The sequence below is a fragment of the Drosophila innubila genome (assembly GCF_004354385.1).
Source record: "Drosophila innubila isolate TH190305 chromosome 3R unlocalized genomic scaffold, UK_Dinn_1.0 2_E_3R, whole genome shotgun sequence".
Lineage (NCBI taxonomy): Eukaryota > Metazoa > Arthropoda > Insecta > Diptera > Drosophilidae > Drosophila > Drosophila innubila.
In genome coordinates, this window is record NW_022995380.1 from 4,357,229 (window position 1) to 4,375,932 (window position 18,704).

The 18,704-nt window shown below is 36.9% G+C and overlaps 2 protein-coding genes across 2 annotated transcripts in view; one reads left to right on the forward strand and one right to left on the reverse strand.

Annotated features, from left to right (window-relative positions):
• LOC117793051 (dedicator of cytokinesis protein 3) overlaps nucleotides 1–16,177 on the reverse strand; it is a 28,031-nt gene extending 11,854 nt beyond the window's left edge. Inside the window, exons 1-3 of the mRNA XM_034633426.1 lie at nucleotides 16,144–16,177; nucleotides 8,301–8,542; nucleotides 8,094–8,242 (exon numbers count right to left, since the gene is read on the reverse strand). Coding sequence (XP_034489317.1) covers nucleotides 8,094–8,242; nucleotides 8,301–8,542; nucleotides 16,144–16,177 — 425 coding nt within the window. The remainder of the gene's footprint in view (nucleotides 1–8,093; nucleotides 8,243–8,300; nucleotides 8,543–16,143) is intronic.
• On the forward strand, nucleotides 1,954–7,524 carry LOC117793052 (innexin inx3). The gene is made up of 6 exons (XM_034633427.1): nucleotides 1,954–2,010; nucleotides 3,854–4,096; nucleotides 5,469–5,677; nucleotides 5,747–6,207; nucleotides 6,276–6,429; nucleotides 6,491–7,524. Exons 2-6 carry the CDS (start codon nucleotides 3,934–3,936, stop codon nucleotides 6,686–6,688), a joined length of 1,185 nt encoding a protein of 394 aa, XP_034489318.1. The 5' UTR covers nucleotides 1,954–2,010; nucleotides 3,854–3,933; the 3' UTR covers nucleotides 6,689–7,524.
• Nucleotides 16,178–18,704: the final 2,527 nt, after the last annotated feature.

The window sequence follows — 18,704 nt, forward strand, 5'->3', positions numbered from 1 at the left end:
TCCACTTGTTATCGAATTATTTCAATAAAATTTCTTCGAAAATCGTTTTTCACTATATGTTGTGTTTACTGTTAACCTTTCATTGCCATGAGCCTAAAAAAATGATACTATTTAAGAACCATTTTTAATAATGTACTCATTTACTTCGCCATCAATGTCATTTACTATAAATTAGTGAGGTAAAAATACACCGAAATATCGACAACTCGATTTTCGCGGTAGCGATTATCGAGTGCTTCAACTCGATCATTTTGTTTACGATTTATCGAGTTGATTAAAGTTGACAAGAGTTTGTTTATCGTAGTTTAATTGCAGAACTAAATGATCTACAATTGAAATTAAGCACTTATCGAGAAGTTATGTGAATTTAAGCGCGCGGTGAAGGTCCTGTTATTGGGGGCCTCTCCAAAAAAAAATTCAAATACAAATATAGGGCGATTTATTAGGTATTAAGCCATCGAAATTAATTTTAAGACTAAACTAGTTTATTAAATAAATTTAAAAAAAATCGTTGAAGTTTCTGACATTGCAAATTGTTTTTTTTTTTGTAACAACTCGATATAAAACTTGATATTTCGTTTTTTTTTTCGATATATCGACAACTCGATGATTTTTTGTGGCGATTTTCTATTTTAATATTTAACTCGTTCAAAAATTTTAATTTACATCAAATGCTACATTACATCAAATGCTACATACATTAAATGCTGATGGGCCGGCTTTAAACATCTAGTTAAGGGATTTGAGAACCTTTATCAGAGATATTTTGACGTTAAATGTATTAAAATTAATGGAGTCATCTGATTTGGAATCTATATAACAAGTTTACAGGTTTACTTAAAAATAAAAGTCGATTCGGGCCTCTCACACTGTGTAAACACTCTTTTAAAGCTTAAGCAGTTACCTATTAAATGCTTTTTATAATTTTTATATCTTTATTTATTCAAAAGATATGATTTATGCAAAAAATAAAAGATAAATGGCCCTCTGTGCGTCGCTAAAAATTCACAATTTATGAAAAAAATGTCAGCTTTGGTACTAATGTGGAAATTTTTAGAAACACACACTATGTACACAAAAAAAACCCGGGATTCCAGGTAAATTCAATCTTGGTAAAGGGTGTTTTAATGTTGAGTCGATGCTATTTTATCGGCATATGTCTTAATTTTTCACGAAAACATGAATTTCTAAATTTGAATACTAGAATGACTTTGATTTTCAGTGTACTTTCAATATTCTTAACATCTTTTAATTTAATTATATTGATGATGTAAATTTTAAAAAGTAGACTGTAAACATTTTCAATTTAGTTTTGATTATTTGAATAAAAATAAGAGATTAAAGTAGCTTGCATAAAGAGCATTCACAAGGTAGTTTAGTAACTTTATTTTGGATATCATTTCGTGTTTCAGAATGTGAATGTATTGAATTTCATTGCATATAATGAGCTTGCAAAAGCGACTTGGCCAGAACAGGATTCAATACCATGTCGGGAGTCAACATAAAGTCCCAATGGAGTTGTATACCAATTCCAGCTATAGAAACAGCAGCAAGTTTCTTATGAAGTAATAAATTTTCGATGCTTGCGCTGACAATGTGGAGCGACCAAACAAAAGATTATTTCTGGTCCAGATATGTTGTCATGGACTGGGGCTTACCAAGTAAATCAACATTTGCCTGCTCTCTAATGGCATGCGAGTGATCTACCTGTAGGTGGCAAGGTTAGGACTGCGCCCAGGTAACATTGGCTAGGTAACAGGCTCAGCAAATGCAATCTGAGCGTAATTTCAAGTCGTGAGTCGGAACCAGTTGCGATTGCGATCATCCAACTGGTTCCCAGAGAGCCAGAGAGACAGACTGAGAGAGGTAGAGAGCGTATCTGTGTCTCTTTATGCATGTGTGTGTTTGTTTGTGGGAATAGCAAGCAACGTTCAAGCTTGACAGCGGCTCGCCTCAGAGTCAGTAGGTTTTGGAACGCCGCTGAGCGCAGCTGCACATTTGTAGAAAACGGTAATCACAGCGTAACAATCTGCACTTGTATACTGCTGAAAAACAGACACACACTCATGTGTAGATACAGATACAGATGCAGATACAAATGCAGCTACAGCTACAGCTGAGGTGACTGTCGCTTACGTGACAGAGTGTGTGTGCGTGTGTTTAATATAGAAATCATGAACAAACCAAACAAAATTTGCAACAAAGTGTACAACTTGAAACAAAAACAATACTTAAATGATTTAGCTACTAAATAAATGCGAGTAAATTAATGAGCCGCAACGCAAGCAGCAACTAAAACGAGTTTTCAAAAGTGTCAAAGTGGCTATAAATTTATATGCGAAAAATACCAAATTGGCAGGAGCAAAAGAATCACTTAAATGTGAAGGAGCGAGAGCGGCTGCGGGGACAGCCAATGTTGCAGCCAGGTTGCTAATCTTGGTAGCAAGAAATGGAGAAAAACGGCAGCAAAGCGCAACAGTGGCAACACAGTTCCCGACCCGTACCATTGGGTCTCTGCTCTCTTGAGCTGAACCAAAAAAAAAAAAAACTAAAAAAAAAATAAAAGAAAATACCTTAAAACCAGTTTTTTGAAAAATTTATTGAAAAAGAAAAAAGCAGCCGCAAAGAATTGAAGTTGAAATGAAGTGCTCTGGCTCTCGCTCTCGCTCTCGCTCTCTCTTTTTTCAGTCACTCACTGACTCTCTCTCTTTGTATCTGTATCTTTGTATCTGAGCATGTGTGCGTGTGTGTGTGTCTGTGCAGGGCATAAAACATTATGTGTAACTTTCAATGCACTACGCTCAAGGCAGAAGCTGCTGCTGCATTTTGGAAAAGGAGTAGCTGCCGCTGTCGCTGCGCAGATGCAGACACATTTTGACTTTAATTGCAGCGAGTGCGACAGAGACGACTCTAGTTATTAGTGTGTGTGCGCGTGCGTTAGCGTTTGTGCAAGTGTGTATGTGTGTGTGTGTGTGTTTTAGAGTTTTATACGATGCTGTGCCGAAATGAAATACACACATTCAAATTAAAAAAAAAAAAAACAACAACAGCAACAAACATGACAAATTTGCATATAAACAAAGCGCCAAAGAATTTCATGGCGAAGCCCAAACGAAAAGAAAACAAAACCAAACAGAACCTGATCTCAATCTTCTGATCGAATTCGAGACGTTGGTTTATACACACATATTGTATACTTCGAATGGAGGACTACAAAAGCTTTGACTTTCAAGTGTACACCAGTGAAAAATATATATACATATATGTACAGTAGTTTATATATGTGGCTCAGGGGAGCATCGGTAAAGTGAAATTTATGCGTGGGTTGACAAAGCTTTAGCTCAATTTACCGGTTTTGTTTCAGAGCCAAGACTCAAGAGTGGACTCTGAGGCCATTCAACCTACATATGTACATAAGTTGTATGTACAAACACAGAGATTAGATTAGATTGTAAGCGATAGAACAACATAAAGACAGCGACAGATCTTTTTACTCATAAAGTGTACTCAGAGTTTCGGCACTGGCCCCAAGCACTTACTTAATTGTAAGTGCGGCTTGTGAAGTGATAAGAAGGCAGCCAACGGAAATGTGTAGTTGTAGTTGCTCGTTAGAAGAAATATGTCACGTCTTGTTTTGTGCCCGATAACGCACAACAAATACACAAACACAAACACATACAGTCGAAATTGTCGACATAGTTATTCAAATATATACAGAATTTAATGACAATTTGTTTGTTATAGCAGAGTTCCACTGTACCCACGCAGTCTGACGTTAGCATTTTGTAATTGCATAATTATGAACTTAACATTTTCCTCTCCCTCTCTCTCTCTCCCTCGTTAGCATTTACAGTTAGTTTAGCTAGTTGCAAAAGTCGAAACATCAACAATTAGCAGCAGCAAACAGTAAGAGGAACAAGAAGAAGCACAAACATGGCGGTCTTTGGCATGGTCTCGGCTGTGTCCAGCTTCGTCAAGATACGATATCTGCTGGACAAGGCTGTTATCGATAACATGGTATTCCGATGCCACTACAGGATTACAACAGCCATACTTTTCACCTGTTGCATTATTTTAACCGCTAACAATCTGATTGGTAAGTAAATACGCGTATTTAACACCCATTTAGCTGTGCACGACTTTTAACTCCACTTCGAACTCGAAACGTGTGAATTTAGTGCAGTCAATGCAAATGAATAGCCCATGAATACTTATCGTTATACAAATATTTACATATATACTCGTATACAATATCATGAAATATGTCAGTGCAGCATTAAATACTACAAAAGTTGCAGCAATGTGAATTTCGAAACCAATTTGCGCTTTCTCAATTTAAAAACTCAATCACAATGACAATCTGAGACACATTCATCAGATTTCAGTTGAAAAAACTCATGACTCATGTAAACCACAGCTGACAGTGCGTGTCTTGACTGTTTTAAAGCTTCAAGCGGCCAAAAAACAAAACCAGCTTTTGTGGCAACTATTGGAGTCACGATAAGACTGAGCATGAAGACCACTTGGATAGTTGATTTATGGGCAAAAGCACAATGCCCCAATGTTTGTGCATTAAAGAATCGCTCTAAAAGCATACAGTCTTATATAAATATTGACAATTGAGTTCTAGGAAACTTCATAATGCCCCCCGCCCTCCACCAAACCCCTCTACAATGTCAGTTGTTTAGACAATAGAAAGAGCGAGAACGAGAATAGGAGAATCAACAGTCAAGTTGAAGTTCTGCTTGTGCGACACACCCAAAATGTTCGTCACGCCCACAATAGAGCAGCTACGAAGACAATATGTTCATCCATTTCCATAGATTGAGATTGCCTTAATGCCACTTAACGTTGATGATGAACCACATTTAACTGCACTCAATCCATTTGAGAAGAGCGCGTGCATTTGATTTAGACGAAGCTTCAGAGAGGAGGTCAAGCCCATTTGCACTGCACAAATTATGCAAATATCTTATATATCTATCGTCCTATGGTTCACAAAGAAAATAAGATCACGAAAAATGATCGCACTAAAACATAGTTTCTATAGAAAAGCAAAATCATCCAATTTTTTCTTGAAAATCGCCGTTTATCCATATTTTAGAAATTAATTTTCCTAAAAGACACTTTTTAAGGTAATTTTTTGTATTATTAAGAATAATAATTCCGACAAATAGACATTTTTCTAACTATCATGGCGATTTTAAAACAAAGACGAATTTCTAAAACAAGGGCAATATTTTTTTCTGAGTTTAATCGTAATTCCTCAACTTGACATTTTCAATTATATAGGCTAATCATATTAAAATCTTAGCTGTATAATATTAAAATATTATATTGATATAATCCTTATTTCTATTGTAATGTGTATAATATCAATTTTCTTTATAGAGCTTTCATAACCTTTCTCTATGATCTCGAGAAACTTATTAGTCTGAAATTCATTTTTATGTTTAAAATCTTTACAGGTGATCCGATAAGCTGCATCAACGATGGATCTATACCGATGCACGTGATCAACACATTCTGTTGGATATCATACACCTTTACGATACCCGGACAACATCATCGACATATTGGAACAGATGTGGCCGCACCCGGCGTATCGAATGAATATGGTCAGGAGAAGCGTTATCACAGCTACTATCAGTGGGTGCCTTTTGTGCTGTTCTTCCAGGTAAGCTCTAAGCCTGTCAGATAATATAAACAAAAGATCGACTCACTTTGTGCCATTTTACTTAAATAGGGACTTATGTTCTATGTGCCGCATTGGATCTGGAAAAATATGGAGGATGGTAAAATTCGCATGATAACCGACGGTTTGCGCGGCATGGTTACTGTGCCCGAGGACTATCGCAAGGATCGTCAGAATCGCATTATAAAATACTTTATGGACAGTCTCAACTCGCACAACGCCTACTCATTTGCGTATTTCTTCTGCGAGCTGCTCAATTTTATCAATGTGATTGTCAATATCTTCATGGTGGATAAGTTTCTGGGCGGTGCTTTTATGTCCTATGGTACGGAAGTGCTTAAGTTCTCGAATATGGATCAGGACATGCGCTACGATCCAATGATTGAAGTCTTCCCAAGACTAACCAAGTGCACGTTCCATAAATATGGTCCCAGTGGCAGCGTACAGAAGCACGATACGCTCTGTGTACTCGCCCTCAATATTCTCAACGAGAAGATCTACATTTTCCTGTGGTAATTACAAGATATGATACGGTTTATATCAAGAATACGATCACACAATATTTAAAATTCTTGCACAGGTTCTGGTTTATCATATTGGCCACAGTTTCTGGCGTAGCTGTGCTCTATTCCCTGGTGGTTGTAATGATGCCAACCACACGTGAGACCATCATCAAGCGCTCTTATCGCTCCGGTCAGCGCAAGGAAATCGCTGGATTGGTTCGGCGTTTGGAGGTAGGTTGTATCCAAATATAGTTGAGATTTTATAGTTTAACTGTGTTTCTTTTTCTTGCAGATTGGTGACTTCTTGATTTTGCATTTACTTAGCCAGAATCTCAGTACAAGGTCCTACAGCGATATGCTGGAACAACTGTGCGGTTTACTGGGTGCCTCCCGCACACCCTCCGCCCCCTCGACGCTCGAAATGAATCCCATCAGCCACCCGATTTATCCACCCGTTGAGGGATTCGGCGGCAAGGAGACCGAGACATAAGCCCCAAAATTCAAATGTGGCGCTAATTCAATGATTTCAATGATTTCTCAATAATATTTGTATACAGAGATGTGACCAGATTTAGAAGGATGTTTTTGTAGGTGTTTTTAGCAGCGTTCTAGGCTTTTAGGCTTTCTATTAATCTTATATATGTACGCACTGTATTTAAGTGAAACATGGATTTGAATTTTAAAACATCAGCATAAATTCTTTAGCAAAATTTTTTCTTATTTAAAGCAAATTTGTTAACTTTTGGTCCTATGCAAAAGATATAAGACACATACACACACACACACAAACACATAAAAGACAGTCAGTGGAAGTGAGAAATAGAAAGAACGAGAGAGAAAGAAAGTGGGAAGAGACACAGGCAGACCGTGCAATTTGTAGGTTGGATTGTGAATGTGGAAGGTAAATTATCCGATATGCTTATATATACTACATAATACAACAAATATTTGTAGTAACGTTAACAATGATGCGCCATTTAAATATACAATTTAGTTTACCACTTAGATCTATAGTTTGCTCTTTGAGGCGTTGCGTGTATTACGATTATCACGATTGTCACGACTATCACGACTATCACGAATGTCACGAATGTCATGCTCATTTGGGCTCACGCGCTCTCTCTAACTTTAGTAATCGAATTATCTGATCATGAGTATATATGCTCTCGCTATTTTTGTCTTAAAGTTTAGTATACAAGTGTATGTAATTTTAAGCAATTTTGTTTATAACAAAATTATTGTGATTATTGCTAGAAAAGAACACATTTTATATAAAGAAAACAAACTATCTAAGTTTTAAATTGTAATAAATACGAAATACGAGTATACATGTCTACTTTAATATTATTTCAGTGGGGACAGAGGAACAATAAACTGAAAAGAATATATATGTAATTACAATTTAATAAATCCTACTAGAGGTTTTATAAAAAAAAGAAATGCTTTATAAAGTGCTTTGTATTTTGTACCTAAACTGAAGTTATAAAGTTATAAAGTCTGTTTCAACTAGTCATAATTTTGCGGTATAGTAAATAGAAAATACAATATTAAATTGTTGGATTTTACGTTGCGTTCGATTTCTGTGGCATGCCTGATAAATTGGTATAGCATTATAAAATCGACCCTCTATATTTTGTAACAGAACGGAAGTTATCAAGGGCACATGACAAATGTTTTTGAGTTTCTCAAGGCTCTTTCAACTAGTCATAACTTTGCGGTATAGTAAATAGAAAATACAATATTTAATTGGGTAATATATATTTTCCTATGACTTATATACCCTATGTGCCTAGATTAAATGGGGTAAAATATATTTTAAGACCATGTTTATATATGTATACCTGTAATTTGCACTTGCTTATGGCATTTCCTATGTGACAAGGTCTATTACTTACCGATTACCCCAATCGATTTTCGATACCACAACCATTTGTAGCTCGATCGTCTGATCCTGTGTCATTGTGGCGCTCAACAATTCCCGTCGACTCTCCAATATGGAAAACATAACCTTGCGCAGCGTTTGGAATTTGTACGCCTCACGATCCTTAAAGAAAAGACCATGGAATCAGGCAATGAACACAGAATAATCAAATTGTACTCACCACATAGAGTCGTTTCCAGATCTCAGACCATTCGCGTAAGACCTGTGTACACTCGGCAACAACGGGATCAATTTTAGACAGATCCTTGATGTGTATATAGGTTTTTGGAAAGAGTCCAACGGCTCGAGATTTGCGGGGACAGGAGCCGCGATACCAATACTTGCACTCCTCCACAATATCCACAGAGTCGCCAACGTCCAAAGGCAGTCCAAATCGGACATCGCCATGCCAATTGTGGATGGCTGAAAGGATAAGATGATGCATAAGTTAACCAGTTGCATTTTGGCCATGACATTGCAGAGGATTGGAAAGACGACGGCTACTCGTTCCTGGTCGCCTGGCCGACGCGCAGCAATTAAAGTGCCTCCCCTTGAGTGGCCACTTGAGCATGCCACGAGTGGCACAACAACAATAAATACTTCAACTATAAATAGGCAAATGGCTTTGGTAACAAAATACGAGTATATATGTATATAGGGGGTGCACACTCGCATGTCTGCAATACAGCAACAAGCGGCACTTGGGCACACCAGCAATTGAACACTTGGCTTTCAAGCAATGAACAATAAAGAGCTCCCGCTCCCCCTCCCACTCAGTTTTCCGTTCCCGCTACAGCTGAAGTTGGAGCTGAAACTGGATGCAACCAGGGAAGCTGCTGATAAGTAGAAGTATAAATCCGCAATGTGGCTGCCAATTACAAATGCAAGGCACGCACTAGAGTCCGGGCGGCGCCGAGAGACAACGTTACACTGACACTGCTGGAGAAAAAGAGAGAGGAGGAGGAAAAGGGAAAGGGGGAAAGGGGGGTGTAGGTGTGTAGGGTGTGTAGCGTGTGTGTGCGTTGTGCTGAAAGACAAACGAGCGAGCACGGCATGAGCATATCAACGAAAGGAGCTAATAAAACGCAGAAACAGACAACATACAACGCGGAGATGATGAGGGGGGAAGATATATGTGTGTGTATATGTATGTCTGACTGTCTGTCAAATGAAATGCTTCACTGCGATGAAAATGGGCAAACTGCTTCCTGTTTTTGATGTTGCTACTGTTTCTTCAACAAGTCACAAGTCGCAACTTTGCAAGCAGCTCTAAAGTCGCTGCTGATTTAAATGGATTCCAAGCTGTTAAATAGCTGAAATTTCATAATTTAAATGACACTGGAGTGGGGATTTTGGGGCTTGGAGGCACTTCAACTGGCTCAGCCCAGACACTCAAACAAATGAGCACACACATAGGCAGACAGGGAGCTTGGTGGGCGAATAGAAGGGCAAACAGGCGGAGTACAGAGTACGGAGTACACAGAGTGGCAAGCAACCGTCGCACTATTTAGGTCAGTCACATTAGGCAGGCGTCGAGCTGGCAAGCAACCAACGCCCTGCGTCCTACGTCCACATACCCAACAATATTCACATCTACATTCAACCCAACGAAACTAAGCCCATCCCACCCACATTCATCCGGCATCAAACATGAGCATATAATTCTAATGAGCATTTTTAGCAGTTTAAGAATGAGGCTGAAATTTAATAATTTATTTCATGAAATAGTTTTGATTGGCGCCAGGGCATCTCCAAAGGGAGGAAGTGGCAAAAGATAATTACGTTGCCCTTTTAATTACGCTTTTGATAAAGTATTCCCAACACAAACCTTAATACAAATGGCTTTTCACAGTTTCACTTAAAAAAAATGCCTCAAAGGCAGAGAAACGAGAAATGAATAAGAGTAAACGAAAGAAACTCGAAGAGACAGTCCAACAAGTCCACAATGTCAACAAACGTATTAAAATAAAAAAGTCGTTAAGCCAAGTGGATGCAAAAGCAGAAAAACAAAAGCATTGTGAAACAGACGGCAGTCAGAAAATAATTTTAAATTAAATAAAAGAGATGCTGCATTAGCGCAACGAGTGCGCTATAAACTACTAAGGCAGGAGACTACCATTATTACATACTCACAAGGAAGAATGTTCTCGTACAAGCATGAATATAAGGATGAACATACGAGTACTTAAGTACATCTGTATGTGTGAAATAATGCAAACAGTAAAAGGCATTCTGTTCCCATTTGCCGCAACGTCACTTCAACAAATGGATTAAAACAAGAGCGAACTAACTTTTCCTTGTGCTGATGCATAGATCATACTGCTATTTTAAATCAAGTTTTTTACTTAACAGCATTGCAGTAAAAACATGTAAAATTCATCTTTTAAATAAGTTAAAAATGTAATAAGACACTATACATAATATAATTAAATAAACTAATATAATTAATCAATTAATATCATTATCAGAGCAGGAATCACAAATAATGTTTATTATTTTTTGTTTTTTCTCTATAAATTTAAAATTATTGATTTATATGGATATTCATTAATGTTGATACCACAGAATACGAAGCCAACTGAAAATCTCCCAAATATGTATAGAGTTTTCGGAGATTTTCGGTTATTCGTTTTCAGTGATTTTATAAAAATCTAACTGTAATGATCATAGGTAAAAAAAAAAGATTCTAAGTCATTGCTCAAGAATTATTTTTATTCACTTTGTGATGATTCAAGTGAATATAAGTCGTATATAATAAATTATTTTCAATAGCGTTTTGGGTTCGATTTACATGTAAGGGGGGCAAGCAACAATATTATCAAAAAGTCCTAACCGTAAACCATAAGTTAAGTGATTTTTATTTTGATTACAATAAAAATTTAAATGCCTTTATAATTATTATATTTGATTATAATCTTTTTTTACACAGATTTTAATTATTTTTATTTTTAAGAAACTGCTTAAAATAAATCAATATCGTTGATGAATATTTTTAAAACTCATCAAATAATCATTACTATGTAAATTTTATAATATAACTTAAAATGATTGCGTTCCCTGACTCAGAGTGACAAGGAAAGTAAATTATTAACTAGAAATGCCGTCACATTTTGAACGATCACAAAAGCGGTAACAAAACTATAACATGCTGCGGTAAGAGTATACAGAGCTGGGAAAACTGCTTTGGCAAGGGAATAGTAATGGGAGCGTTGGCAAACCACAAAGGAGAATCTTCACACTTGACCCTAAAGCGCTCTTGGTGCTCAAGAATTTAATTAATTAATTGCTTTGTTCCACACAATGTAATGTTATGTAGGAAGGGTCGTCACAGATGTATGGGGAGTTGGAAAATGGGTCAAAGCGAGTCTTATGAAAGAAAAACCCTTGGAGAGTGTGAAAATTGTTAAGGTAGAATGTCCGACAATAATTAAACTCTGTAAACTCAAAATTCATTTTAAATTGTCACTTCTGTATATAGTTTTAGTATGCAACTATTAAATACAAACATTTAATAATAAACATTTTATATGCTGGCTGAGAGGCATTTGAATTACAGACACATCTACGAATACAGGAAACGTGGCCTCAATGTCAATCACATGTCATTATACTAAATAATAGAGTTGGAAACTAAAAGCGCAATAGTTTTCGAACCAGTTGTGAGTTATTCCCTCTCCTGGAGATTGCCAATTATTAAAAAGTTCTCGCTCATCGGTCTACGTTCTCCATTTGACGGGCAGCTTTTCATTATTGCAGCTGACATCATATTTCCATACTCACAGAAACACACACACACACAACAGGCAAACACTTGTGCCAAGTTATGGGAGAACGTGTTAGCATGCTGTTGAAACATGCAATATGCATTGCTATACCCTATACAAACGGGGTACACTTATTTTGCATACTCGCGTGCACATAATTATCACAAAAACGTCGAAACCACATAAATAATAATATTAAATACACACACTTTTTTTTCTATTCTTAAGAAAATATGCATAAAAAATGTCCTAAATTAAGGGAAAATTTAAAAACATCTGAACATTTATTATAACAGTTTTTAGGCTGATTAAAGTAACACAAACACCTTAGTGTATTAAATTTTATTTTAAATTTATTTTAATTCAAATTAAACTTAATTTAAATATTCATAGATGTAATTTTAGTATATTTAAACTGAATAACGAGTATCTGATAGTCGGCGACTTGACTAAATCGTTCCTACTTGTTTGACTTCTGTAAAATATTTAAAATTTAAATGCAACGTTGTCATTTAAAATATGAGAAATCAACCAAAAACCGCATGATAAATATTTGGACATTCAATTGAATTGTTTGCTCATTTGCACAATTGTGCCAAGCCACGTGTAAACAAAACAGTTAAATATGATTACAGCCAGATAAGGCACCCACTCAATACTCAATTGACTATTAAAATGATATGAAATTGTTAGTAGTTTTATCCAGGTAAATCGACACACTTGTTTATTATTTAAATACATAAACAAGTACTTGAATATTCCGTATTTATTTTCGATTAGCATAACTGAGCTTATCTTTCACTTATAACTGGACAGGTAAATACTGCAGTCTTATCACCTGGTGCTTATCAGACGGCGTGGGGTCGGACAGGGTATATATTGTACATACGTTGTTGTAGGAGTTTACTTGAGCTATGAGCATTTCAGGCCTTTATTACATTTACATTTACAGACCACAACAGAAACGTGCTCCTTCCGGCAAAGTGACTGATAATGCGCTCAAATCGGAAGTGCGATAAATTTTCTATGTGTGCGTGCTGGTGTGTTTGTGTGCGTGTATGTGCGTAGTTAATCATACGCACTATATGGTAGTGCCAGGGCACAAATCATAAATACATCGTTAAAGACGAATTATGGAAGTACAACTGCCGAATTGGAGGCGAAAACAAAGAATTGACGATCGGAGGAATGGACAAACTGACAAAACGGATGGTCGGATGGTCGGAGAACTAAAGTCGGACTCACAAAGTTGCCGCCAAGCATATTAAACAATGGATATGAATCAATTTAATGCGCATACATTCACACACAATCATATACATTGTATGTATATGTACAATGTACATATGTGTTTGCATAACAAAAAGGAAACGCTGCACAAATTTGTGCGCTGGCTTCACTCACAGTTGCCACTGGCCAAATGCATAAAATGAATATTAAATTAAAGTTGAAAACGAATTTGCCCCCTAGTCGACTAACAACGACACCAACAACAACAACTACAGAAAAAGAAGCGGAATTCACTGGAAAAGGCATCAGCAACATCCGGCCTGCGCCTGTCTACAAATTTTTGGCAAAGTTGCGCTAACACAGTTCTGTGCTCTGTGATCTGAGTTCTGTTTTCTGTGCTCTTAGCTCTGTTCTGTGTGCCTTCTGTCTCTGATTGTGCCAATACACAGCCCGCATGGCTCAGAGGCAGCACCACCAGCAGCCACTTCAGCAGTTGCATGCAACCACCAAAAACTGTCGTTGACTAACTGCGTAATTGAGAGCGACCAAAAAATATACTAGTAGGAAAGGATACAGTAGTGGGAGCTCGACTAGAAGAGACCCTGTATTTATTGTACATGTAAAAAAAACAAATTATGGTCAGAATCAACTAATATGCTTAAATATTTAACATCGCATGTTGCAGCGTCATTTAAAATATTTAAAAATATATTGCTTTAACTTTACTAACTTTTTATACCTTGAGCCCATTGAAAATGGGCAAAACAGGGTATTATGTGTTTGGCAGAATGTATGTGACAGGCAGAAGGGGGCGTGGCAGACCCCCCAAAGTATATATATTCTTGATCAGGTTCAACAGCCGAGTCGATTGAGCCATGTCCGTCGGTCTGTCCGTCTGTCCACCTGTTTGAACGCGTCGATCTCAGAAACCATAAGAGCTAGAGACTTCAAACTTGGTATGAAGTCTCCTGGATACCATAGGCTGATTAAGTTTGTTGTTATATTTGGATCATATAGCTGCCATAAAAACGAATCATAGAAAATGAAGTTTTAAAATGAAAAAATTTTTTTTTTGTTTTGATATCAAAACTAAACTGATAGAATATGCATCTGGTATTATACATCCTGACCAAATTTGGTTAAAATCGGTCCACCATATCATATAGCTGCAATAGAGTCGCTCAATCGAAAATTAAGTCTTAGTATGAAAAAGTTTTTTGTTCGTTCAAATCGGTCCACTATATCAAATAGCTGTCATAGGACCGATCGGTCAAAAATCAACTATTAGTATGAACAAGTTTCTTGTTTTTTGAGATATCTTAACCAAACTGCTAGAACATGTCTTCAAGTTGGTTTTGTACACTCTAACAAAATTTGATTTAATTCGGTTCCATATATCGAATAGCTACCATAGTTAAGCCAAGTTTGGTGCCTCTAGCTCTTAAAATCTTATAGTGAGATCAATCGTACACAGAAAACAAATCCGTGATATTGAGATGAAATCAATCAAGAATTTTAGATTGTATTTTTTGTTAACAATATATATAATTGATGGGTCTTTCTGCGTGTGTCGTCCATTTGATGTTGGAAAAACTGAATAGACCCTTTGTATTTTTTTAAGTACACGGTTGAAAAACGAGACAAAGAGTTTTTAATAGAGTGTGTGTGTGTGTGTGTAAGTGTGCCTGGGCTGGTATGCGGATGTTAATGAAGTCATTGCCCAGGCTAAAGCTGCAACCAGCCGCCCAGCACGTGGCGAATCAACGAGCTGCGACAGTGGAAAGCGGGCAGAGATCTCAGAGTCTGTCTGTCACTGAACATTGCGCAAGGTTAGGGCGTTGCTATTTCGACAATGACATCCGCTAATGGCGTTACCATGGACCAACCCATCTCGACCCAATACCAACCCCGACCCCAATCCAAACCGACGGCTGACTGATTGATTTGTGTAAACTTTGACCGCCTGACATGTCACAAATCATCGTTTGCGATGAAAACTTGAGAACTGGAGCAAGCAAAAATAACAATAACAAATGACGAATATCGCTTATCTGGCACAAGTCAAAGACAGAGACGGAAGTGAAGCTACTGGACCAGCCTCTGCATTGGACTCAATTGTCATTTGTTAAGCGTTGCCATTGAAGTGAAAAGTGTGACGAATGAGCAGATAATGTGAAAATATACGTACATAAAGCATAAAGCAGATAAATGGACAATGGAGAAAAGGCAGTAATAACAGCAACAACTTATTTACTATAAAGACTTGTAAAATGGCGAAATGACTGAAATCCACATTTATTTGCTCGCTCGGCATTCAGAGGAGAGTCTTATCAAAACAAGTTTTAGTTTAGTTCACGCTGCACAGTGTCACAGTTACAGTAGCGGCCACAATAACGTTGCCAGCTGTAGGTAATTACTGAAGCATTTAAATTGGCAACACCTGGCACACCACAGCAATTGGCAACGCGAGTCAGCGTGCTTGATGGCAACATGAATAGAGGCCGGGGGGATGGGAGCAATGGGGGAAAATGAAAATATAAACACATCAAATCGCAGCAGCAGCAACAACAAACACAAATCTCTTTGAAAAAGTAACGAAGACGCTGGCAAAGCGAATGACAGCGTTGCCAGAGGGATGGCCGGAGGGGGGAATGCTATAAAAATAAGTAGAAAAATCGCTTTTCCGCCTTTCCGGCAGCCGGGGTGGTGTGGGGTGTGGTGGTTGTTGGGCTGTCTGTCTGCGGATGCTGCACGGTATTTCGCGGAAAAAACGGTGAATCAACGCATGGGCACAACAACAGCTACAAAGGCAACAACAGCAACAATAACAACAAAAGCGATGTAACCGTGCACGTGACGCATCACAACCCAAACCACCCACCCACCCTTCGACATCTTTGGGCTCAAGGGGTGTTGTTGGGCTTATAGCCAAAACCGGGGGATGTGGACAGTCACACATACATACACAGACCAACAGACACACAAACTCACATAATGAAGGGTCGCTTTTTTTGTTGTATTTTTACTTACCGACGCCGTATTTGTTGTTGGATGGTATCCACATTTTTGTTGTCGAAATCCAATTGGAATATGGCTAAAACGCAGTCCAAGGCCACTCCCAAAGCTTTGCCGGCTGATTCGATTTTTTGGGATTTCACGCACAACTTTCAATGCAAATTTCAATTTGCTGAACACATTTTTGATTTGCTTTTTGCATCTTCTTAAATACACAAAACGCTTACACACACGCACACTATCACTTACAGTGATGAATTTTTGCGTTTGCGTTTTTGTTGTTGTTATTGCATTTGTCGCACGGCTCTCACTCTAACAACGCGGGCGCACTCGTCTTACGACTTAGTTTAATAACACTTAGTAGCAACTACAACATACGCTTTGACAGTTATCTACATAGTTGTTGTCGTTGTGGTAGCATCCAATTGCGGAATTGGCAAATTGTCCAACAAGAAGAATTGATAATCTCCACTCCTATTTTAAGTATCTTTTACCCTCTTTCCCCACAAACAAAAATACTTAATATGGATATTGTGGCTTTGTCACCGTAATTAAATTTCTCTCCTTTTTCCGAATAAATAATATTCTTTTTTTGCAATTGCCTCGCCTTTGGATTCAATTTGGTTAATTTTTCGTTTTCTTTTTTATTTCTCGCAATTTTTATCGCACAGAGCGCACTCTCCCAACCGCACTCGCGCAGCTGTCCAATAAGACTAGCTAACAGCTGGGCAATCCGCGACGACGGCTTCTGTTCAGTGTTGCCAACTTTTGAAAGGAAAAAATAGCTAAAATTGCGATGTAAAATAGCTAAAATAAAAACTAGCCAACTTTATTTATAAACAAATCAATTAGTTTGTCTAATTCGCCAAAATCCTCATATACCTCAATTTTGCGGTAGTTGGCTGCAACAAAATATTTCTTTGCATTTCGTTACTTAATTGAAGACGAGCACAAGTACAAAGTTAATTCTTCGCGGGTATACGCAAACACCGGGCAAGACCGAGGCGGCACTTCTGATTTACAAATGTAGTAGCAGTGCTGCCAACTTGTTTTAATAGTAATGCCGCAAAAAAAAAAAGCAAAAAGCCCATTTTCATATTGTGATCAATTTGCAAAAAGTATCAAAATATGAAATTTCTTTAATTTTAAAGCTAGAATTTTAAGATTTTTTGCAGAATTCTTGTTCGGTTTTTGTCGCATCTTCGAATTAATTTAATTAAGAAAAAATTATATTAATAACTTCTTCCGCTGTGGCACAACGAACTCCCAGAATTTATTAAAAAAACCATCTGTATTTTATCTAATCTCAAAAAAAATTAAATTTTCATTTTATTTATTTTAACAATTTTATTTAATCTAATTTTGAATGTACGTCAAATTTTTTAATTTATTGTAAAATTATTGCTTAATAAACAAAAAAAATAAATTTCATTTGAAATTCACGCCCATTTCTTGAGTGGAACCGACGCTCAGCTGCCCAGGTTTCTGCATTTTTTTAATATGTTCTTTAGAATTGAATTGTAACTTCTCTCTCCTTGGAGCGACGAAGTTCAAAAATTCATTAAAAACTTCACCTTTATCATTACTTTTAGTTTCAGTACTTTCCATTGTCATTGCGTCTGTTGTAGCCTCGTCCTTTGAAATTTTGATTTTGTCCAACAAATACAATTTAATTAATTATTTATTTTACTTTTCTGATGCGTTTCGAACGGTTTCTTTGTGCTGGTCCAAAGGCTGCCAACCTGCAGAATTTACCGATCTGGCAACTTGTTCTAATTTAATTAAAAAAAATTCAGTTGCAACTTTGAAAATTCAACTAAATTGGAATTTTTCTTAATTTTGAAGCTAGAGTTTTTTAAAATTTTGCAGCACTTTTGTTTTTTATTTTTTAGAATTGAATTTTGTAATTTCTCTCCCCGAGAGGTGACGACCTTCAAACCTTTATTAAAATGTTGTCCGTAATTTTATCTAATTTAGTATTTTTAATTTTCATCAAATTATTAAGCTATTTCAAAGTTATTGAATTTTGAAAATTGCATTCAACTAAATTTATATTTGTTTTAGAAAATTAGTATCGAAAAGCGCCATCTAGCGTATTTTAAGCCGAAACCTGGTGGTGAAAAAGGACAATTGGTTTTTGAAAAAAAACATTACTGACAAAAAGTTTGGTGCTGTAATAAATATGTCGCAATCTGGCGTTCCACACAGCTTATTAAAACCTAACGGAATCAAAAGCTAATTAGACGCTAAAACAACTCTTACTGACATTAAGCTGTCTGCTATATTGTGGCGCCACCTACCGTATGGCGAGTTTAAAAACAAGCAAATAAACCGTGACGGCGATCAAAAAATAAGGTTTGATGTAGTACATATAGATGTAGAGTTTGAATTAATATTGGAGACTACTGCAAGAAAATGTTCATGTGGACACACACCCAAGCTAAGACACAAACCAATGAGGGACATTTGTTGGTTGTATTGTTCGTTACTTTTTGAATTTTATAACGATATACGAGAGAGCAAATTGCCTTTATTTTCGACCCTTTAAATCAGTTTAAATAACCATTAAATACGTT